This window comes from Archocentrus centrarchus, chromosome 7 (assembly GCF_007364275.1).
Source record: "Archocentrus centrarchus isolate MPI-CPG fArcCen1 chromosome 7, fArcCen1, whole genome shotgun sequence".
Taxonomy (NCBI): Eukaryota; Metazoa; Chordata; class Actinopteri; order Cichliformes; family Cichlidae; genus Archocentrus; species Archocentrus centrarchus.
Window position 1 is genome coordinate 7,895,114 of NC_044352.1, and position 23,451 is coordinate 7,918,564.

At 39.2% G+C, this 23,451-nt stretch overlaps 1 protein-coding gene across 7 annotated transcripts in view; it reads right to left on the bottom strand.

Annotated features, from left to right (window-relative positions):
• LOC115783235 (arf-GAP with coiled-coil, ANK repeat and PH domain-containing protein 3-like) overlaps positions 1 to 23,451 on the bottom strand; it is a 91,011-nt gene that overhangs the window by 3,510 nt on the left and 64,050 nt on the right. For 3 of the 7 annotated variants that reach the window (XM_030733963.1, XM_030733962.1, XM_030733969.1), the window contains exons 5-24: positions 23,157 to 23,215; positions 22,724 to 22,907; positions 21,552 to 21,596; positions 21,368 to 21,463; positions 21,016 to 21,090; positions 18,375 to 18,386; positions 13,757 to 13,869; positions 10,415 to 10,466; positions 9,963 to 10,063; positions 8,700 to 8,811; positions 7,868 to 8,076; positions 6,558 to 6,627; positions 5,744 to 5,838; positions 5,432 to 5,649; positions 5,171 to 5,260; positions 4,882 to 4,983; positions 4,571 to 4,797; positions 4,350 to 4,459; positions 3,786 to 3,896; positions 3,625 to 3,686 (exon numbers count right to left, since the gene is read on the bottom strand). In XM_030733963.1, coding sequence (XP_030589823.1) covers positions 3,625 to 3,686; positions 3,786 to 3,896; positions 4,350 to 4,459; positions 4,571 to 4,797; positions 4,882 to 4,983; positions 5,171 to 5,260; positions 5,432 to 5,649; positions 5,744 to 5,838; positions 6,558 to 6,627; positions 7,868 to 8,076; positions 8,700 to 8,811; positions 9,963 to 10,063; positions 10,415 to 10,466; positions 13,757 to 13,869; positions 18,375 to 18,386; positions 21,016 to 21,090; positions 21,368 to 21,463; positions 21,552 to 21,596; positions 22,724 to 22,907; positions 23,157 to 23,215 — 2,143 coding nt within the window. The remainder of the gene's footprint in view (positions 1 to 3,624; positions 3,687 to 3,785; positions 3,897 to 4,349; positions 4,460 to 4,570; positions 4,798 to 4,881; positions 4,984 to 5,170; positions 5,261 to 5,431; positions 5,650 to 5,743; positions 5,839 to 6,557; positions 6,628 to 7,867; positions 8,077 to 8,699; positions 8,812 to 9,962; positions 10,064 to 10,414; positions 10,467 to 13,756; positions 13,870 to 18,374; positions 18,387 to 21,015; positions 21,091 to 21,367; positions 21,464 to 21,551; positions 21,597 to 22,723; positions 22,908 to 23,156; positions 23,216 to 23,451) is intronic. The other 4 variants (XM_030733967.1, XM_030733966.1, XM_030733968.1 and 1 more) reach the window with 3 other exon arrangements.

A 23,451-nucleotide genomic window follows, 5' to 3' on the forward strand; every position in this document is an offset into this window, starting at 1 on the left:
TCCGTGGAAACTGAATTCAAATGGCTCTTTGAGTGTTAAAGGTTGCTGACCCCTGGCCTATACCTTACAATATAATGTGCCTTGAGGTGAGTATTTGTTGTGGTTTTGCGCTATATAAAGTGTCACAAAGAAGGAAACGAGGAAAATTTTACGCCAAAGCTGTGTATTATTGTATGTGCAGTAAACGTTTAGCTTGTTTAGACTAACATTAGCTCACTTAGGCTCATGTTAGATTAGCCCAAACAAGTGGTGTATTACTTAATATACATTTAATACATATTTAGCATTTTTTTTAGGCTAACGCTTTTTAGCCCAAACATACTGTATTACCATTTTAACAGTAACATATGTTTAACTTGTTCAAGCCAATGTTAAATTGTTTAGACTAGACTAATAGTTGAAAGATTTTCAACACCAAATTCATATTAGGACAGTCTGAATAATGACACCTACCTTAACACTATACATTGGTCTAACAAGCTAATGTTAGCTTGATTAGACTAATGTAACATAGCTAGAGTTTTTGGTTCGAAAATAATTAGACAATGTACCCTTTTTTTATGATTAGTACAGTTTTAGAAGTTAGTCGTTTCACTCGTGTCATGGAATTTACGCAATATAAAAATGACATACTGAGTTTGAAATCAAATAATTTTTATAAAAAAATCCCCCAAAAACTTTTATAAGCATCTGCCATTCTCCCTATGACTAAGTTTTTAGACAATCCCATAGTGTCAAAGAGTTTCTGACAATGAAATAAAAAATAAATAAATAAATAAAAATAAATAAAAGCGCTCACTGGCACTCTTTAACTGTTGGCTTTCTTTGGTTTTACTTAAATCCAAACAGTCTATAGCATCTGAAGGACAAGATCTTTGGGAATTCGCCAGTATTTTTATGTAGACTTCAGATAACACAATGCCACTATCTGCAAGCTACCAAGTGGTCAAAAAAAGTTGTGATCTGCCAGGTTTACTATCATTGTCGTGCAGATAACAGGAGACTGCAGGAGAGGGTGCTCAGTGTGTTTGCGTTAATGGATTTCTGCCATGAATCTCATGCACTGTTATTTGGTAGTAAATAATATGGATATTAACATTTTTCAACAATACTCAATGTTAAATATTCATGTACATTGGGTACAGAAGTTTAAAAATAAGCAACTGGGCTTCAGAGGACCTGGGTAACAGCCACCCATGCATTATAAACGAACAAACAAAAACAACATAGGCCTAATTGTGATACATCTGATTACCATAAACATTTTAACATACAAATACTATATGTACAGTAACACGGTAGTTAGGAGTGACTTATCAAAAACCTTCCAGTGCAGTTTCTTCTGCAGAATAACTCCTACCAACAAGTGACTTTATATCATATTGAGAACATATTATTGGTACTGTGTAAGTGTTCAGCCAAAAATAAAATCTATATCCAGCTTAAAAAAATACCATCTGCCTTGCCGTTGGGCATAATACAAAAAAAAAAAAGCTGATTATCTGCACTGAAATAGTCATTGCACTATGGCTCTGAGAGTCCTATCATACTTAAAAGAAAAAAAAAAATTTGAATCATTGTTGGCAAGAAAAAAAAAGTGCATCATTTTGCTTTTAATGAAAAATAAAAGCTATACTTAATCGTTCAGTCAATACACAGAAATGATTCTCAGGTCATTTACTCTGTCAGTTATTGCAGCTTCACCGGTTCTCTTCATAACCATCATGTTATTTAAATAAATAGTTCCTCAGTTTGTTTCACAGGTTGATACATTTTTTTTTTCTTTTTTTTTTTTTTAAATGGATTTAGTTGAAAACTGCAGCACCCTGTGGCTGTCAGTGATTTTTTTTTTTAAAACTACTGGGAAACAAGCATGTCACTGGCTCCAGAAGGGTTTTCCCCTCTTGATTTTCATAGCTGAAAATTTTCTTTAATTTTACTTTAGAATTGAATCTATTTCCTATTAAGGTGGCTACAGTGGCTCTTTGTGTTATGCTAACTTTAAAAATATGTATTTTTACACATATTGCTGGTCTTCAACATAAATGAATACAAATTAGCTGCCTGTAGCAGCTACTTTCCTAACTCCATTAAATATCTTAATCTGGGACATCTTGCTGGTAAACCTTAAAACTTGTATCTCCATCCATTTACATAATGTCAGGCTGTGGAGAGCTTTCTGTGTAGTACATCACATTGTAGAGCTGGAGGTTTCTGCCATAAGATGCTAAGCTACAGTACCACATATGGTGTATCAAAATTGTATGTAGCTTTTAGAAGTCTGTGGAGAACAGTACTGACCTTTTATTCTGTAACCTTAAATATTTTTCTGATGGCTTCGTGGGTTAAAACTATAGTTTCAGGTCATACGCTCTTGTGGTGGTTCATTTTGTAAATTATGATCATTATTCAAATCAGAAGACTCTAGTTGTGGCTTGTTGTCTTGACCCTGAATGCCACTGATGGTTTCCATGAGGGTCCTAGAAACCCAAAATTTTATGCCACTTAAATTGTTTATACAATAAGCTTGGCCAGCCAAGTGGACAGGGTGGTGATTTCCTAATACTGGAGTTTTAAGGCTCAGGGTGGGGGTCAGTTGCATTGTGTTAAACATCCTAAAGTGTGGGAGCACAGGTAAAGCTTTTGGATGACCAACAGATTGGTTGGTAAGTATTCCCAGATGGAGAGCCCACATTTAATAAAGTGGTTGTTTCACGCATTTTAACAAAAAAATTTCAAATGAATTATTTAAGTTTTTGAAAAGCTCCAGGGACCCCACATCTTTTGTTCTACTGTACGTTGTTTTAAACAACTAATTTCCTGGAACATCATCAACAAAAGGTTGTGTGTGTGTGTGTGTGTGTGTGTGTGTGTGTGTGTGTGTGTGTGTGTATATATATATATAAAGTTAGCATAACCCAAAGAACCACAAGACCAACGTTCTAGAAAAATATACCACACTGACAAACTACAGATATCCCAATGTTTTATCAGCTTAGCTCATCACTATCACCATTGTGACATGGCATAATTTCTACATATGACACCTATGTGCCTGGGGTAGCATTACATAACACAAAACAAACACCCCAGCCACATGATGAAATGAAACCTATTACTTTTTGGTTGTTTAGTTCAGAACTCCCTGTACCCTCTGAAACCCTCAAACAAAGGGCTAGATTGGTCCCAAACACTCTGCTGATGATGTTTGTGGTCCATTCCTTGCCTGATAATGATTATAATAACAATAAAGAGGTTAAGTTCCCTGGCAGTGATTTTTCTGCTGACCAACACCTCGCTAATTTATTTGTTTTTGGTCCAATCTGACATCGTTAGCGTGGATTAAGAACACTGAGTTCCTGTTTGATCCTGAGAGGGGAGCTGACTGCTGCCAGGTTTGTGGAGAGGAATATGTAGAGAACAAGAAAATCTGGTGGTGAAAGGACTCCATTAGACGACCATAAAGCCTAAGATCTCCAAGCATGTGTTGTCATTCATCTAATGGCACCGACTGCACTGGTTCAACCTCACTCGATTATTAGGAAGCTGCTATATTGAGACAGATAAACTCCTGAATGCATTTCTTATACTGCTGCTCAGTAGGGCTGCTGATTGGGTATTGACCTGGCTGTCCAAAGGGTCCTTCTGACTCCCGCATCTCATCGTTCATCCGGGCCAGACGCAGCCTGAAGGAAAAGATGAGAAATCAAAGAGAGGAGAAACAGAATGTTAAATATTTGAAGAAAACTTCATCAAATCTACAGCACATATGCAAAATAACATACAGCGTGACGATATCTGCGTTGGCTTGCTGCACAGCTATACTCAGAGGATCCTGGCCATCCTCGTCACCATCGTTCTGTGTAGCTCCCCGTTTGAGGAATAAACACACCTGCCTGGAAAGACAAAGGAAAACCATATAACTGTTATTCAAAGAAGAATTTCAAGTTTTGAAATTTGCTCAAAGGAGTGTTTAAAATCACAGCTGTTCATGAAGAAGCGGGCCAATTGCTTATATTGCAGACATGGACAGCTGGAGACCCGACGGCTGAGTAGTCATTCCTGTCATAGGCCAGGAATGTATAGTTGGTGCATTATAATGTAATGTTTTTGTAGTTTTGTAATCACAAAAACAGGTAGGCATGCAGACATCCTCGTGGACCCATTTAAATACATTTCCAGCACAATGAGCCTTGTGCTGGACTAGCTTAGCATCCCTCCGACAAAGCTCGCTTTACTAAACTAGAAACCATCCGAAATTTCCCTCTGGAATCAATAAAGTATTTCTGATCCTGATGTGTGAAGTGGTTAGAAACACAGTGGGGAGAGTAAAACTCCTCATGACTCACCCTGTGTGTCCCAGATACGTGGCATGATGCAGCGGCCCCCTCCCTTTTGCGTCTCTTTGGTTGACATCAGCAGCATTCTGGAGCAGAAACTCACAGGCGATCAATGAACCCTAAAAGTGGAAGTGAAAGGATATTTATATTGGTGTAAGTCATAATCTGTATTTTTTATCTAATGAAAGAACAATGTGAAGTTTCCAGACATGTTCAGTCAACTGACTCACCCCGATCACAGCCTGTATGAGGGGAGTCTTTCCTTCATCTTCCTCGTTTACTAAATTGACATCAGCCCCATGAGCTAATGCTTCAGCCATGACGGGAAGGTTGCGAGCTTTTGAGGCTTTATAGAGCAGCGCTCCAGGATGAAGATCCCTCGTGTCCTCTGGGTCTGACATCTCTGGCTCGGCCTCCAGCTCGGCCTCGCCGCTCGAGTCCTCGGACACCTCACACTCTGAGGAGAGCGTAACAAAACTCAGCAATAGCATACACAAACCATAAAAACAGTTTCTTAGACTAATTCCTCCACTGGACTTACCTTCCTCTGTGACGCTGTCCACCACTGAGCCAAACACCAGGATGTCTGTGCTGCCGTCTGTGCTGCCTCCCAACCCGCTGTCGCTGCTCAGACCTGCCGGACCGGGAGGCGCCACAACATGGACACATTAGTCACAGCTGTCTCTTTCAGGCTGATTAGTGTCATTTTAAAGGCACATGCAAGGGTGAACGCACAATCCAAGCTCTGTATTCACATGCTTTAAAATGTGTCTGGGCCTATGGTTAAAAAGGTGTGGGTGCACGAAGTGTCAGACTAGCGAGTTGCTTACTTCGAGGCCCAGACCCCGTATCAAAGTAGGAGAAGAGGGAGTCCAGCTCATCAGGACAGAACAGAGATTCTCGTCTGAACTTAGCAGCTGCTGTGAGACAAACAGAGAGACAGCTTTTATATGATCATATGGCCCATTCTAAATATTAGTGTTTTATTTTGCATCAAAAACACTGGAAAACTACATCACTAAACTGCATATGTGACTTTTTGAGGCCTGATGCTCCAGTGCCTCCACCAAGTCCCATTTCACTTGATGTACCTGAGGAGAGGGTGGAGGGGGAGGTGTTTCCAGGCTCCTGTCGGTATCTTCGCCGTGTTTTGGGTACTGTGGTAGCACTGTTGTGTCTCCGACACTTCTTGACGCTCCACCGCCGCTCTGACTTCCTCTCTCCATTGATGAGTATCTCTGTGGAGCCCAGCTTCTTTAGGAACTTCTTCTCTACATATTTTGCCTTAATCCAGGCCTCTTTTTCTTGCCTGAACGGAAAAATACCACATATGACGTTTGATGTTAGTGCCTCAAAAGTCACGTATTTATGTATCAGATTAGCTGAGCTTTATTAGTTCTTACCTTGAGCTGGACGGTAATGGTTTCTTCAGACCTTTTTCTTTGCATGAGCCTTCATAGATGTGGTTGATGACGCTGTTTCCGAGCTCACACATCAACTATGAGGAAATATGATGATAGTGAAAGGGAACTTAAAGCAATAGTTTAATATTTTAGGAAATATTAGTCTTTTCTGCTTCCTTGCAGAGTTACCTGAGAAGACCCAGGTCAATCTCATGTCTGCTTGCACAATATAAATTTTGAGCTAAAAGATTATAGTTTTTATGCTAAGCTGGCAAAGGGAAACTGCTACTTTGGTGTTATCCAGAGGTAAATATTTCCACCTAACAGCTCATTAACTAACAAAACAAACCAAAGAAGCTACAACTTGTGGTTTTTAAAGGGGGTTATGTATTTATTGGACTATTTCTTGGTCAGGAGAAATGCTAATTTTAGCACATGATGTAAATTTGCTCCTTCAAAGAACAGGGAATAAATAAGCTAACATAATTTAAGATGTCATTTGTCCAAATTTAGTCATCTCAGGTGCACAGCTCTGGCTATGATCAGCAAAAGCCCCACCCATTTGTTGTTTAGATCTTTTGTTTGCAAGGGGTAGCCAATCAGAATAGAGATGGCTTAAAAGAGTGAAATGAGCTAAAATGATTGTATCAGACAGTATAAGATGAAAAAGGATTATTTTGAGCTATGAACCATTCAAATGAATGGGTAAGTGTGTCCAAACTTTTGACTGGTACTGGTATTTTTTTTTTTTTTTCCCTATCATCAACTTATTCGAGTAACGCATTAACAACTCATTAGCTGAGGCTAACAGTACCTTCAATAATTCTGGTTCCCAGGAGTCCAGCGTGAGTGAGCGCACCTTCGAGCAGTGAACTCCAAGACTCCTGCAACAGAAACACATTCTGAGTCCAGGCTGTTGATGTTTGGTCAAACTATTTATTAGTAGTAAATATTGAAGAATTTAACTTTGTTTTGACTGTAATGCAGCAGATGGCGTCCAACTCAAGAAAACAAAAAGCAGTTCCAGTATTCTTCTAATATGAAAAGATGCACCATGGCATTGTGTAGTGACCTGATTTGAAGCCCGGGCTCCTAATGTCATGCAAATCACTGTCTGGTATCCAGGCAACTGTTGCACATTAGAAAAAAACTGCACTGAGCCACAAGAGGCCATGTTTGATCTCACTGTGAGAAGACGAGTCCAAAGAAGGAGCATGAATATTCAACAGGTGGGCACACACACACACAGAGGGATGGGATTTGAGATTACATAAGCGGTGAAAACTGCAGCTTCAAAACAAACACAGAACACCCGAGGGATCGGACGGCTGAAAACGAACCTCAATGACGCCACAGTGTGATGTAATAAAACAAGTGCAAAGGAGGTGTTTATCTGCAAACATGGTACCTCCATTCAGCTGCATTACATCATATCCAGCACTGAATTCACTGCTATTCAATGGCTTCTTCACTCAATGAGAACTCTCAATCAAAGCCCGACTGATCCAATAAGTGGTGTACTGCACTTTAATCCATCAGCAGCGTGTGTGGCAGAACGTGCTCTCCCAACTTTAGCAGCACAAAGTAACAGACGGCTGGCACCTCTTCCTGTCCTCAGAGCCAGCAGCCACCACGCAGCACGAGGCAGGTTTGGGGGAAACACTCAGATCCTTTACGTCCGCTCTACAGATTCTCGTGCATCTTGTGCAGTTTGACACTGTAAGGCTGCTTTTAAAATCATCTTCTGGTTTTCTGACCGTCACTGGGGGGTAAATACGAGTATATGTGACCTTCCCTTTAATGCAACAGTGGGAGACTCCCTGAAACTTTAAACAAGTCATTATATTAAGAAACAACAGCACCGCCTAGCGAGGCAAAAAAGTCCATCGAACTGTATTAAACCTGTTTGCTGTCACATGAAAAACAAAGATTTAATAATTATACAACCTTGACCTCCAGGTGTTGATCTCTGCATAATGTCTTGACATGGAGAATAATCTGATTAATCTTTAATTTGAATAATCTTTCGAGTACAAAACCTCTAAATTGTGCTTGAACTGCACACTGTAGTTCAGTAAATGCCTTTTTGGATCTAAAAGCAGATTTTTTTTTTTTTTTTTGTACCTGTGGATGCCAGAGCACTCGATGCACAGCAGGATGCCCAGGTTGATTGAGGCCCAGCGAGGGTCGGCCTGGCCACAGTCGCAGCACTGCTCGTTCCCCGGCAGACACTGGATCCGATGCAGGATGGTCTCACCTCGGGCACTGCGCTCCCGCGGCTCGCTGGCTGAATCGATGCTGCTGGTGGATGGAGAGGCTGTTCTGTCCAGATGCTAAATGTAAACACAAATCTTATCAGTTAGGACTGAAAGCATGCTCTGCATCTGTAGTGTTCAGTAAATTTTAGTGAAAACAAAGTATCATTTGTTTACAGATTAAACAAATGAGATAAAACTTGTTACAGAGCAAGTTTAGACATCCTAGTAGGAATATTTGCTACAATGGGATATAGCATGTCTGCTCTTTCTGTTTCCAGGCTTTACGGTAAGATAAGGTTAAAAAAACAAACAAAACAAAAAAAACCTCTAATCTCTAATCCTATGCTATCAGAAAATGCCAATTTTGGCTTTGGATAATTGTTCTACCAAACTGTGGCAGTCTGGAGACAATCAAAGGACAATCAAGTCCTTTTTGTTTTTCTTTAAAACAAAAGGTTCTTTTTAATATATATTTCTCATTTATCTCCTAGCAGGAAAGCTCATTTCACAAAGTCAAATTTTTTTTTTGCATACCAGGTATTTAGTCTGTATCAAAGCAGCATATTTTGATCATAAAGCAACTACAGGTGCCAGATAAATTATAGTGGAATAAAAGGTACCATATTTGAAGGAAAAGGGACATAACGAGGGAGAAAATATCTCATAAGCATTTTTTTTTCCTATGAATTATGACTCACCTCTATGTAGTATGTGTCTGGACTCTCTCTGTAGGCTGAAGCAATGCTAGCTTGAACTGCCTGAATCCACGCTTGTCTTAACTTCTCAGACTCTGCCTGAAGCATACAGCTCCTGAAAGACGATCACAATTATATTCATGAATCAGAAAAAAAGATTATTGTAGTATATTTATGATCACCTAAAGCACAGATTTAAAAAAAAAAAGTAAAACAAGCCAGCTACTCTGTGACACTGTGCTTGGGCACAGCACTGATTTGAGTTAAAAGCTAATATACTGAAGCTTGATTTCTGCTGCTGAGCGCGAAAAAAATGGTGTCCCTAAATCCAAATTTTGGGTTAGTTTCTCAAAATTTGAACTAACTAAAAATTTCAAGTTGAGCATCTTGAAACTAGGTCAGAATTTTAAGATGCTTAATAAGTCGAAACCTTTACTCACCTCAAAATTTCAACTTAAGAGTTCGGTATCTCGAAAATTTCATCTTACTCAGAAGCAAGTTTCTAGATACTTAGTGAGTCAAAATTTTGAGAACTTGAAATTTCAACTCAACTCTGCCTGGCAATTTTTCCCCCAGTGGTGGAAACAAGCTTCTATATTAATATGCTAAATCTAGTTTCCTGTATTAACATGCAACATGAAAGAAACAGTTAGTATGCTAAACTAATTACAACTTTATATATATTCACACAAGTTTTAGTGGGAATTACTATTGAATAAAAAGTTATGTTTCAGTTATTATGTATAGAAGCCTGTCTCTGCCACTGAAAAAGAAATTACCAGAGGAAAATCACAAATTAAAGTTATCTCAAAATTTCTATCTTGAAATATTAACCTGACATTTTGACTTATGGGTGGCCAAAAAAAAAAAAAAAATCAATGGTGAAAAACGAGCTTTCAAAATTATGACAGCTTTCAGTTGCTTTCAGTAGTCATTTTCTTTTTTCAGTCTCAGATTCTCACTAATCTGCAGCACCTTCTGATGGTAAAAATAAAATATATAAAAAAAACAAAACAAAAAACAATGTGGTGGCAGCTAAAATACTATGTTGCAGAAACCAATGGGCTGCTTGGCTACATCCATTGTTTATAAACAGTCTATGATTATCACTAGACAAATACAGATGACGCTGATTGGAAATAGACGCACTTTGACCTGGTAGTGGCTTTAGGGGAAAAGTCACCACAGTCACACTGAACCATAGTGATTTGAGCCACTGCTGCCAGCATGGCTAACATTTGTAATTATCATGGCATTGTGCCTTACTTGGAGGGGGACACGACCTCAAAGCAGAACCTCCTCTCGATGTCCTCGCATGGTTTAACAGAGCATAGACGGAGGTCTTCCACCACCACCGTCAAAGAATCCTGACAACACAAAAAATACTTTGTCATTCCTGCTATTGTCAACACAGAGAAAACACTGGTTTTCCTCCCAGATTATACAATTTTCCTGACCAGCTGTCTGCTTCCCCTGAGGGTAATGTGAGATCTGAGAGGTTAAATATTCAGTCTGAAACTGACACAGCAGCTTTGAGGTTTTTTTTTTCTATGACCTACTTGATGCTGGGGTGTCTTTAAAAAAAAAAACAACAAAAAAAAAAAACACACAATTTAGAGTAGATCACAATACACAACATTCCAGCTCCACTTAAACCTCTCAGAGGCCACACTGCTCCCGAGGAAAGCTGACATCTTGAGATAGATATGTGGACTTGCCTTAAGCTTCTTCTGATAGACCAGCTGACTGTTTTGGATGGAGAACCACCGTCTAGACAGAGGGAGGGGAATAAAACATTTTAAATCCTTGAGATGCTAAGGGTATGCATCACATCACAACCTTATTAAACTACTAACATTTTACTGTTTGTTTTTATTCAAAAGTTTCTAAAGTAGGTCACTGCCTTTGTTTTTCGGCTTATATTTATTTACCTGTTGGCAATCTGGAACCCTTAAAAAAAAAAAGTGAATTGGCCCCTAGCAACTCTAGCTTGCAGTGCTCTTATCAGTATATTTAGAACTGTTACTGAAAACTAAAATATGACTTCCAATCAAGTCTTAGAGTTACAATGATTGCCTTTTAAAGCATATTTTTAGGCATGTGTTTGCAGTCTGAGTTAATAGAGAGCCTCAGAAAATGGAAGCCAACAAAAACATGGGTACAATGTGTGTGCGACTGCAATGTTTGACTTAAATCACTGGGTCAAACAAACCTATTTAATTAAGATATTGAGAGAATGGAGGACCTTGAGATATGGCTAAAGGCTCTGAGTGAACTTTTGCACTTCAGCTTTTTCCATACAAAATTTTGGCTGAGTTAACATAATCATCCCTCCTATATAAATAAAATCATAAACCCACTCTTTTTAACAGCTCCTCTCTCTCCTAATGTGTCTTTTGCTTAGGAGAAGACTGCAGCATTTCAAGTGAGCCTCCAGCAGTCATGGTGATGTATTGACGTCACAGTTTGCATGACCAATGCATTATGTACTACAAGAGCTGAAACTGGTCCCCTGATCCTAATATTGAGGATCTGGTTAAATGCAGGGAAAAAAAAAATTCCCTGCAGGGATTAATAAAGGATAACTTGATAAATTTACTGAGTATTTATTTACAAATGTATATTTTGTCATTCCTTCTGCTTCAGGTTCTTTATAAAGAAACTCTTTAATAGCCCATCTGTATCAAAGGAAGATAAGGATATTATGTGTTGGGTTCTTTATTAGATATTCAGAATTTTCTTTTTTTAAATTTGGTAAGCCATTTGTATTCTGTTTTATTAACTCTTAGATATTTTACTTTATAAAGACACTTTATATACACTGCTCAAAAAAATAAAGGGAACACTCAAATAACATATCCTAGATCTGAATGAATGAAATATTCTCATTGAATACTTTGTTCTGTACAAAGTTGAATGTGCTGACAACAAAATCACACAAAAATCATCAGTGGAAATCAAATTTATTAACCAATGGAGGCCTGGATTTGAAGTCACACATAAAATTAAAGTGGAAAAACACACTACAGACTGATCCAACTCTGATGTAATGTCCTTAAAACAAGTCAAAATGAGGCTCAGTATTGTGTGTGGCCTCCACGTGCCTGTATGACCTCCCTACAACGCCTGGGCATGCTCCTGATGAGGTGGCGGACGGTCTCCTGAGGGATCTCCTCCCAGACCTGGACTAAAGCATCCACCAACTCCTGGACAGTCTGTGGTGCAACGTGACGGTGGATGGAGCGAGACATGATGTTCCAGATGTGCTCAATCGGATTTAGGTCTGGGGAACGAGCGGGCCAGTCCATAGCTTCAATGCCATCATCTTGCAGGAACTGCTGACACACTCCAGAAACATGAGGTCTAGCATTGTCCTGCATTAGGAGGAACCCAGGGCCAACCGCACCAGCATATGGTCTCACAAGGGGTCTGAGGATCTCATCTCAGTACCTAATGGTAGTCATGCTACCTCTGGCGAGCACATGGAGGGCTGTGTGGCCCTCCAAAGAAATGCCACCCCACACCATTACTGACCCACTGCCAAACCGGTCATGCTGAAGGATGGTTCAGGCAGCAGATCGCTCTCCACGGCGTCTCCAGACTCTGTCACGTCTGTCACATGTGCTCAGTGTGAACCTGCTTTCATCTGTGAAGAGCACAGGGCGCCAGTGGCGAATTTGACAATCCTGGTGTTCTCTGGCAAATGCCAAGCGTCCTGCACGGTGTTGGGCTGTGAGCACAACCCCCATCTGTGGACGTTGGGCCCTCATACCATCCTCACGGAGTCGGGTTTCTAACCGTTTGTGCAGACACATGTACATTTGTGGCCTGCTGGAGGTCATTTTGCAGGGCTCTGGCAGTGCTCCTCCTGTTCCTCCTTGCACAAAGGCGGAGGTAGCGGTCCTGCTGCTGGGTTGTTGCCCTCCTACGGTCTCCTCCACGTCTCCTGGTGTACTGGCCTGTCTTCTGGTAGCGCCTCCAGCCTCTGGACACTACGCTGACAGACACAGCAAATCTTCTTGCCACAGCTCGCATTGCTGTGCCATCCTGGATGAGCTGCACTACCTGAGCCACTTGTGTGGGTTGTAGAGTCCATCTCATGCTACCACGAGTGTGAAAGCACCACCAACATTCAAAAGTGACCAAAACATCAGTCAGAAAGCATAGGTACTGAGAAGTGGTCTGTGGTCCCCACCTGCAGAACCACTCCTTTATTGAGTGTGTCTTGCTAATTGCCAATAATTTCCACCTGCTGTCTATTCCATTTGCACAACAGCATGTGAAATTGATTGTCAATCAGTGTTGCTTCCTAAGTGGACAGTTTGATTTCACAGAAGTTTGATTTACTTGGAGTTATATTGTGTTGTTTAAGTGTTTCCTTCATTTTTTTGAGCAGTGTATATTTATATCCTACCTATCATTATGCACACTATACAGTCATCCCTTGCTGTATCGCGATTCAGTTATTTCGGCTTCACTGTATTGTGGATTTTTTTTTTTTTTAATATTACTAATTCTGTTTAATACCATATCTCCTCATCACTCGGACGAGGAGATATGTTATGCCTATGCCTTTAGCAGAAATATAAGTAACGGCTGAGGGTGAAGATACTAGACCACCTTCATCGTGATCAGTACTGCACAGCTACATAATTCATCATCTTTATCATTCAAGTTGTAGTAAGAGAGTTGGAAAGGTTAATAGGAGTGTGGGAAGGCTTTCTAAAGCCTTAAAAATTATATATATATATATATATATATATATATACACACACACACATACATACATACATGATTTACTATAAGTACGTTATATAAGGCTGTCATTTTTACGACTTTTAATTAAGTGCTCTCTTGAAAACCTCCCATGGTGTTTTCAGAGAACCAGGGTTACCCTGGTAACCAAAGATTTTTTGTTTAGTCTTTGTTGTGTTACATATTATATACCTTTAAGTAAAAAAGCTTGGTTCGATCCCTTTGAAAATGAGAGGTTATATCTTGAAAGGTTTATCCAGATAAAATAAATGTATATAATATAAAAGAGAATTTTTTGTGGTTACCTGTTCCAGGTCTTAAAGGCATTGCTGGCCCTCTTGAACAAGTAGCCCTCCATCACCACACCATTAGGAGCGTCCACATTAAACTCCACCTTTGACTCGTCATAGGAAAAGTCCTGAAGGAGAAGAGGGACAAAATAAATCCCGGTTGTCACAGACGGAAGCCAGAGGCCTGTTTACTGTTGGCAGGATGTTGTTTTAACCTGTTAATGACCTGCTGCATCCGAGGTGTTCTTCAAATACCAGCAGGTCTGATGTGCAGTGTACTGTACATACTGTATATAAACCATCTGAATAATCATAACTCATGTGATGATGTAGAAATGGTCACGTGTGAAGCTGCATGCCATCCTTCTGTGTGGCACATTGGGAACAGATGTGACTGTGATGCAGATTATTATATAAACAAAGTGATTCATGTGAAATTAGCCTCCAGCCTCTTTCATGACTGCCTTTACTGCTGGCCAACAAAAAGCATCAAGCAGGTATTCAAGGCTGAAGGCCAAGCCAATGCCCCGAAGGGTTTAAGGAAGGAATTATTTAAACTTAAGTGTTTTGGTAACCTACATTTTTAGAAGTAATTTAACATGCAGCAGGACAGAATATTAACTTGTCCAATATTAAATTTCAGCTTTGCATGCATGCGGACTGAGACGTCCCTGCAGAGTGAGTTTTAGGCTGTTCCTTGTTAAAATGTGAAGAAAACATGAGAATGCCTACAGGAGCAAACCATGTAAAGACAACTTTCAACCTTCTACTCTGCTGTTTCATAAATCTGCACACCATTAACTTCTTGCTGCTTGCTTAAATAATAGAACAACTTGCTACATTGCACATCACCATTTTGAATATATACATATGAAGGGGAAAAAAGGATGAATTCCAGCACAGAGAGACAGGGGCCTTTCCACAATTGTTTTTCTTTTTTTTTACAGACCTCCTGCTTCTGTAGGGATAACAGTGTCTCACACACCCTGTGTTTACAGTTTGCAAAGTAAAGGAGATTGTGAATGGCAGACAGTGGACCAAACCACTGTGAGATACAAGTGGTTTCTCAAATGTATCAGTTTAAACATAATCTAAATAAAAACCTGAGTGGTGAAGTGTGTGAAACACAAAATTTGTACCACAGCCAAACCTTTTGAAAGAGACTGTACATGAGGAGGAGTCTTATCTTTCAAAACTTACGAATGTATTGCTTTCCATATATAATTAAACTAACAGCTTTCACGGCACTGAATATTATCTAGCATTACTTATAGTACATTTACAGTGATGCACTAAGGAGGATAAAACTGTCTCCCACAGGAAAAAAGATCTAGATCTCCTTACCTCCCCAGTAATTTCCACCCATAGTTACATTGTCATGACAACGCAATTTTAGGGGGGACAGTGACACCCCAGCACCCCCCTTTTGGCCCCATCCCTACACAGAGAGGCAATGCTTCAGGCACTGAAATCACAAAGCCACAGTTTGCTGCAACCAGTTAACCCAGATCTTGGCCAGCATCGTATTAATAACTAATTTTTAATATGAAAAGGGCACCCAGAAAGCTCCTCCTCCACCAAGGCTAATGCAATGTTATTTTTCATGCCAAATTCAGTAGGTTATTCCTTTGCACATGCTCCACCTTTTCTCCAAGTTTAATGAAATTCAGTCAGGTAGGTTTGAAATAACTTTACAATGAAAAAATAACCCTTTTTAGGCTCTTGATCAAGATGATTGGTGGAATAATGCAGGAAACAATACATGCCATAAACAAAAATGAAAGGACAAAAAAAAAATTGTTACAAGATGGGCAATGCACAGTTCCCATGCAACCTACAGTTCAAACCTTGCATGAATTGAATCTTTTGACTGTATCTTTCCTGTGCACGTTTGCCCCTGTGTATTCATTTTAATATGAAGGCACTCAGTACATTAGTTATTGAGCATTATTGGCGGGGCACGGTCTCTCTGATTAAACTGCCACAGACAGCAATGTTCCAGACTCAAAAAGCAAGAGATAAAGGGAGAAAGGGAGAGGATGTTGTAGCACTAAGCATTTACCAGGACTGTAATCACGCTATGCTTGCTTTAAAGCCATACAAAAAAAAGCATACAAAGGCAAGAATAAAGTTGAATATTATGATAAGTAAATGCAAATGCAGTTAATAATGTAAATCCACCCACCAAACTGTGGTCCCACCGGCAAAAGATCTTCATTTTCAAATGCTTTGTATGTTCCAACATTAAAATGCACAAAAGAAAAGAGAAAACCTTGTAAACAGGCTCCTGAAAAAGTAGATTCCTCAAAGTAAAAGCATGTCTGTCTTCGTGCTGCAGCTTTCACAACTCTCACGCTCTGTGCTGCTGCAGTCTGGTGAGTAATTCCAGCACTGACATGTGTGCCCTCCACTCCAGCCACCTGCCTGCCACCCTGTGAGCCTTCGGATTATGGCTAATTACCATACAGCTGCCAATGTATCTCTGGCAGGGAGCTTTGGAGGAACTGTGGACTTTGCTATGCTGTCCTGTAGCTGCTCTTGACCCACCACATAAAAAAAAAAAAAAAAGAAGCAAGCTTCAACTCCCTAAACACACCTCCCTTGTTGAAGAAGACCCACTGGGAATCCAACTGGCAGGCAACCAAGACCACCAAACAAATACTACAACTGAAGGCTTGATTTACTAAGGACACTGACAGCAGCTCTGCCCACTTCAATCCCTGCAATGCAACTGATAAATCTGCGAGAAATCAAGTTGACACAGCTTACCTGCACATCAACACAAGAGGAAACACTTAACAAGCTGTGCGCTCTGCAAGCACCAAAACCCACAACAAAGATCATTTATTTTTAATGAAGCAACGTCACACAGATGAAAGAGAGGGGAAAAAAAACCTACTAGCAGTGAATTATTGAACAAGCAGGAGACCTCAAAATATTACGAGCAAATAAGTAAACTGCTGTGGAGCAGCAGGCAGGAACAACACAGATGGGAACACCGGATGATGCAGACAAAAGTGTCCTGATACTTCATCCACCTGCTGCCGCCGTACACAGGTTGGTAATACACCAAACGGTGAGCCCAGTTGGCTGCAGTGATTACACACTCATCACTCATCTGTAGCCTCCTTCTGTTCTCATCATTACTACAGTCTGACAGCTTCCATACCTGCCAGACATCTGCTCAGCCACTTCCTAGTAATCCTCAACCAACCTGCTCGAGTTTTACTACGAGGTTCCTGAACATCGTTTAAAATAGTGACTCACCAGATACTAAACAGTCCTTAAAAAAAAATGAGATATGCTCCTAAGGACAACTGGAAACAAAGCTTCTCTCCAAATGCTTGGAAATGTGTCTAATGAGCTACAATCTACTTACATATTGCATACAATGAATCGTGTCAACACACAACCTGATTCAAGGTGAGCGCAGCTAATCTCTGCACAGATGGAGAGCTTGGTTAGATGCTGCATGAATGACTGTTTGACCATTTCAGCTTTTTATTATGAAAAGATATTTGCTAACTTCACGGTTATACTTTTATGCACACTTGACGACCCAACACAATGCCTCTGGTAACATGCAAATCACATATAAAACTAAATTAATTTTGTTTTGACAGGCTAAAAAAATTCTTTTTTTTTGCCTATTTATTGCACCAAAATGAAGAGAAAAGAAAATTATCCATTAGCAAAAGATAATTTAACTGTAGTGAAATAGCCAACAAACAAAGGAAAATATTTACTCATTACTATATTACAACATCCACCTGGAACATCTCATTGTTAAAATAAATACAGTGATGCACAAGGGGCAGCAGGTAGCTGCACTGGTGAATTAAATGCCAAAATATAGTAGGCAGAGCTTAAACAGGACTTCTCCATTAAACCTGCAGTTAAAAATGAATGGCTCTGGCATTTAGGTGGTTGCGCTGTGCATTGTGTAACCAGACAGCAATAGCGACAGTCCCCGAGCTGGAGCACTTTCTGCTCCCCTGGTTGCCCCTTTGTCCCATGTAAGTTTACACAAAGCTTATTGAACATGCTCTCTGCGTGATGAAGAAAAAAAAGAGAGCAAATGACAAAGTAGGCCAATACTGATCTAAAAGCAGCTGACAGCAAAAAGGGCTGAACATATTACAGCTGGATGCAACTAATATTTCAAATCTATCTTTTCATATTTAAGCGTCAGGGAAACTAGCCATTAATTATAAGGCATATAAAGTGAAATAACAGAGTATAACAGTTAAACAAGTAAAAATAGAAAAGCTGACTGACTTATTTTTATGCAGGAAAAGCACATTCTGTGGTAAAGAGTTAGACCGGTCTCTACTTTAGGACCCCACCATGATCTCTTTGCAGAGGCTGATGTAAGAGACAGGTTCTATATAGGCCATTCAAGCTAACTTCAGTGTTTCTAATTGTTTTGTATAAATGATTCAGGATGCACTTCAGCTTGCCCTCAAGGCTTCAGGAGTCCAACTACAGCTGCAGAGAACTTCAAAGGGGTTTGCTAATGTTCCCTGCTAACACTGTGGGCTATGCTGCAGCCACCTCCTCACACAATAAAGCAAAGAGGTGCTTCAAGTAGAAAATGAGAATTCACTTGGAAGACAGATGAAGGTGTACTCACCTGCATGAGGGTCTGGGAGGAAGCGGTGGCATAGGGAACATACAGGGAGAAGAAAAGAGAAGAGAGCATTAGCACCACCACCAGCAGACTGGTTAAAATGAGGATAATAAGCTAATCTTTCAGGTTCAGTGCGCCTCTGATTATCCTCCTTACTGGATTTCCATCACTTCAGGAACAAGAAACATCACCCACCTACTAAAATAACAAAATATTTTCATTCAGTGTGGCTTCAGCTTGTTTAATTACCATTACAGACCCCTTGGTGACAGATGTTTTATGAAATTTAGTGTCTAACAGATCAATAACTGGCCCCACATGTGACCCATCCATTCCCTGTGAGTCTATCCTCAGCACAGACCACAACGCTTGGAGGCTGACCAGAGCTGACTGACAGATGGCCACTGATCCTGGGGTATAGAAGAGCCAGACCTCTGCTGAAAATAAGGCTTTCTAAATTATTAAATGTGGAGATGCCATAAAGGGAGTGCACCCTGGATTTATGGATTCTCTTTTTTGGAACAACAGGAAACCCAGTGTACTAATACTGCCAAATCTAAGCAATAAAGAAGATATGTTACATTCTACTTATCCCAAAAGTTGGGAAATTATTGTTTCATAGGAGCCACAACCAAAACACACATTGCAAAATATCTTAAATTTAAAAAATAGATTTTTTTTATTTATTTATTTTTTTTAGAAAAAATAGCAAATTTTACAAGACTACAAGACAAGACTTTTACCACTAAACTAAAAATACAGCTAAAAGCAATGTATTTTACTATAGCTAGCTAGCTTATCATTCTCCATGTCTGGTTTGCATCATGCTTTTTGCAAGTTCCACTACCGCTCAGGTGATAGTGTTTGTAGACCGCAGCAACCTGCTAGCAGCCAAAACACTCACAAAGTGGTTTGGTGCAGCTACCTTTGACTTCACCCAGCGACAGCCAGAGAATACCCAGAGGATACCCAGAGGACACCTAGAGGATACCTTGTTGGTAAAGTCATGGCTCTTTAACTGAAACCCAGACTTTTCATTTAAATCCATTATTTAGTCCAGTTACAGATTTATGTCGTCCATTTATGGTGCCAGAATCCAGTAAACCATACAGTCAGCACTTTACGAGACTGCTTATTCACCAGCACATACATATGCTGACAGTTAACATTTACAGCAGACAACAGAGGAATTAATATCTGTTAAAACACTTAAATCCACCTGCTTTAATGCTTTAATCAATGCTTGGAGTTTGTTAGGGGGATTAATCAAACATTTCCCAGCTGCCTGGGTCTAATCTCACCCCAGTCACAACAGACCAACTGGTCCAGGTGGCAGACTGGATCTCAGAGGTGTGATACAGCTCAGTACCAACCTGATGGTCTATTAAAGGGTAAAAACCTGTGGGGAACTTTAATACATCTAGGAAGCCAATTTCATACAGTTTATTTTTCTTGAGTGAATTGGAAATATTTTACTTCATATTTCACTTTACTGTATTCTATTCAGCTTTTATTTAACATTAATTATTTAATATTTTACATTTATTATATTTAATTTAATTTTAAAATTATTAAATTATATTATTAAACCAAAGTTTCTTATTTAGCTCCTTTAAATTATTTTATTTTACTCTCTGATATGTGTTTTTGTAACTTACTGAAATACTGTATTTGAATTTTATTTATGAACATGTTATTTTAAATGTTAGAGATTTTGTTATAAGATGTGTTTAATTTAATATGCAGTAACAAAGGAATTTGCCAACTTTGGAATAAATCTGTATTTTACATGTACCACTACAGCCTAGCTTTTTCCTGTGAAAATGGATGCACATAAAAACCAAAAAACTAATAAACACAGTTGGCTCCCAGGCCTCAAGTTTGACACGAGTGGTATAAAATGCATAAAACCACAGTAGCTCAGTAGTTAGCTTTGTTACTAATAAACACTTTGTTACTTTGTTACTAATGTAGTATTTTTGACTGAAACTCAAATGTAAGACCTTTCAACACTCCTTTTTTTAACGTAGACTAAAAAGGGGGAGGCTAATTCATGAGCAAAAATGGCAAATTTGCAAAAAAAAAAAAAAAAAAATGCCACATTTAAAAGTAAAATATATCAAATTTCTGGAGAAAAAAAAAGATAAAGGTGTCAATTTCTACAAGAAAAATCAGCAAATTTATAAGGAAAAATTTGGCATATTTTAGCAGAAAAAGGGATAATAAGAAAATCAAACATTTTACAACAAAAATAGGCAAATGAGGAAAAACTGGAAAATAAATAAGAAAAAACTGACAAATTTATGAAATGAGAAACAGATAAATTTACAAGAAAAAAATGGCAAATTTATTATTAAAAAGCTACAAGTGTATAAGCAAAACTGGCAAATTCATCAGGGATAAATGAGAATCTTAGAGGAAAAAATAATAAATTTACTAGAAAGAAAATGGCAAAATTACAAGAAAAAGATTGAGACAAAACTTGAGACACTGAAGACCCCAGAGAAAAGGCTCTGAAGCCTGGTGACTCAGTGGGTAACAACACACTTTTTAAAAAAAAAATTTAAAAAAGAAAGAAGAAAATTTAATTGAATTACTATATTCCTTTTTTTTTTAATCAATCAAGGAAAAAGCAGGAACTCACCCTCTGCTGAATTGTTGCATGTTTGTGCTCCATTTCCCTCTTCTCCATGGCTGAATCAATCACCAGCTGATCCAGCTTAAAAGTCAATTCACACAAAAACAGAAATACATCAGTTGTATCCGGATTCATTTTGCTTGTCCAATAATTAAAATATACTGTAAATACTGTCAGAGCGAGAGTGATTCACAGCATCTGACTGTAAGTGAGCCTATTCTATAAGGGTAGCCGAGAAATGGAAATTTAAATTACGCAACAGTCTCTTGTCAATAGTTAAAATGAGGACCAATCAAATCAGAGTGCCTGAGGATATGATGCAGATGATGGTGGTGGTAACAGTAATCACACTGCTCACCTCTGCAGCCAGCTTCTTCATGTAGGGGTCGATCTCATCCAGCAGGTTGTAGCCCTGCTGGAACAGCGAGTACTGGGCATTCATAAATGACAGCATCTGCATGGGAAACAAAAATTAATATTAAGAAGCGCACAGATTCTTCTTGGTATGCTGAATATATGAAAAGAATAAAATATTGACTTACAGCATCTAGGATCTCAAATTTCTTCTTTGCCTGAAGGACGTTGATCTGCAGGAAAAACAAACAGGAAATGTTCATAATTAACGTGTTTTATAATTGTGACATTTTATTTTTTTAATTTTTTACCAAGAATTTGTCAGTCTACTTTCCATATAATCTACTCTTCCTACAAATATATCTAGCCTTTTAATTTTGTGGTAATTAGCCCATAATTAGGCATCTAATTTTCAGATATTTCAGTAAATAAATATTTTTTATACATTTTAAAAATGTGCAATCAACTTTTACATATTGAGTTTTATGTAAAGTTGTACATAAGGGAGGATAAATATCACCTTTTGGATGAAGCCCACAACATTAAATATTATTTGACACAAACTATTGAGATAGCGCCCTCTGGTGGACATTATTTTCATTTTTCTTTTTATAACATGCCTGCCAAAAACAAAACTCACCCAGTCCCCTGACGGGTTTGTTTCCTTTTCACTCCATCCTTATACTACTTCCTGAGTCAAAGTCTTTGCATTGTACATCCCAACTGATGCAAACCTAAGTGATATTTTGTGCTACATTTAAGAGGTCACTTCCATATAGAGCACATATCCCCACAGCTTTGACCTTTTCTGTCTCAAGACACTTTCCGTTAAGACTCTAAAGGGTCAGATGTCTGAGAGCTGTGAGAGAAAGCTGCCGGCAGACAAACTGAAGAAAGGAAAGAGGCCACGGCCATCACAGCGATCGCTCTGAATCAGTCTCCTTTTGTTCCCGCGGGCAGTTCTGGTAAACGTGTGGGCAAAATGAATCCATGCTGCATGCTACCAGAGTGAAGGATGTGCCACTCAAGCAGAAGGATGGTGGCAGGCATCGCTGCAGGCCAACAGGCCACATCATGGTCACTTTCTTATTGTAATAGCAACAAGAGGCTGTCTAGTGGGAGTGTAAATGAATCTGAAGGCATTACACTGCTCTATAGCCATAATGCTTCTGAAACTTTGCTCTTTCTGGGTCACTGAAACCAAAAATGATGCTTAAAATTGTTGGCTGGCTCTATTTTTCACGATGTGTTACTCTGTCCATTCTAAGACCTGGTACTAGCCTAACGGGTTTACCTTTATCTTATTTTTTGTATTTTTCTTAAATAATGGATCAAACATTGATGGAGTGGTTTCTCTGACCTGCAGCACGTAGTCTAGAGCGAGGTGTCGGTAGCACTTGCGGGTGATGCTCAGTGCACTGGTGGCTTCTTCAACCTCATGAGGCTTGTTCCTGGGCGCCTGAGCGTTCTTCACCTGTGCTATTTCCATGTCCTCACGCACCCTGTCAAAGTGCTTCTTTGTCTCCTTGAACTTCCGAACATCCCTGACAAGCAAACGGGAACAAAATACAAGTGAGGCATCAGCACTGCAGGTTAACGGTGCATCTCAAACAACACATCTGGGCTGCAAAAGGTTGTACCCTGTTCTAAACACTTGAAAAAGGTTTTTTGGGGTAACAAGGGTATGTCTGCCCTTTAAAGGTTGTGGAATATGTCTTTTTTCCACCTGTGTTGAATATTTTATACATTTAAACTTCTAAAGGGATGCCTCAGTGAATCTCAGGTTTACTCACTCTTTCACAAAGTTATGCAACTGCTGCTTTACAGACCGCTGGGCTTGATCAAACAGGATCTGAAACAGGTAAAAAACAAAACAAAAAGACATTAGCAACAAATTTTTAGACATTCTTAGATCATAAATGTTTGATTAGTATTTCCAACTGACAATTTGTTGCTTTTCTTTGTCTTATGTCACAGTAAACTGATTATCATGGGTTATGGACAATCTGTAGATCTCATTTTGGGCCTAAGGAACCTGTGAGGAGCACTTTTAACCTAATACACTCTTTAGACCAGGGGGCCAGAACC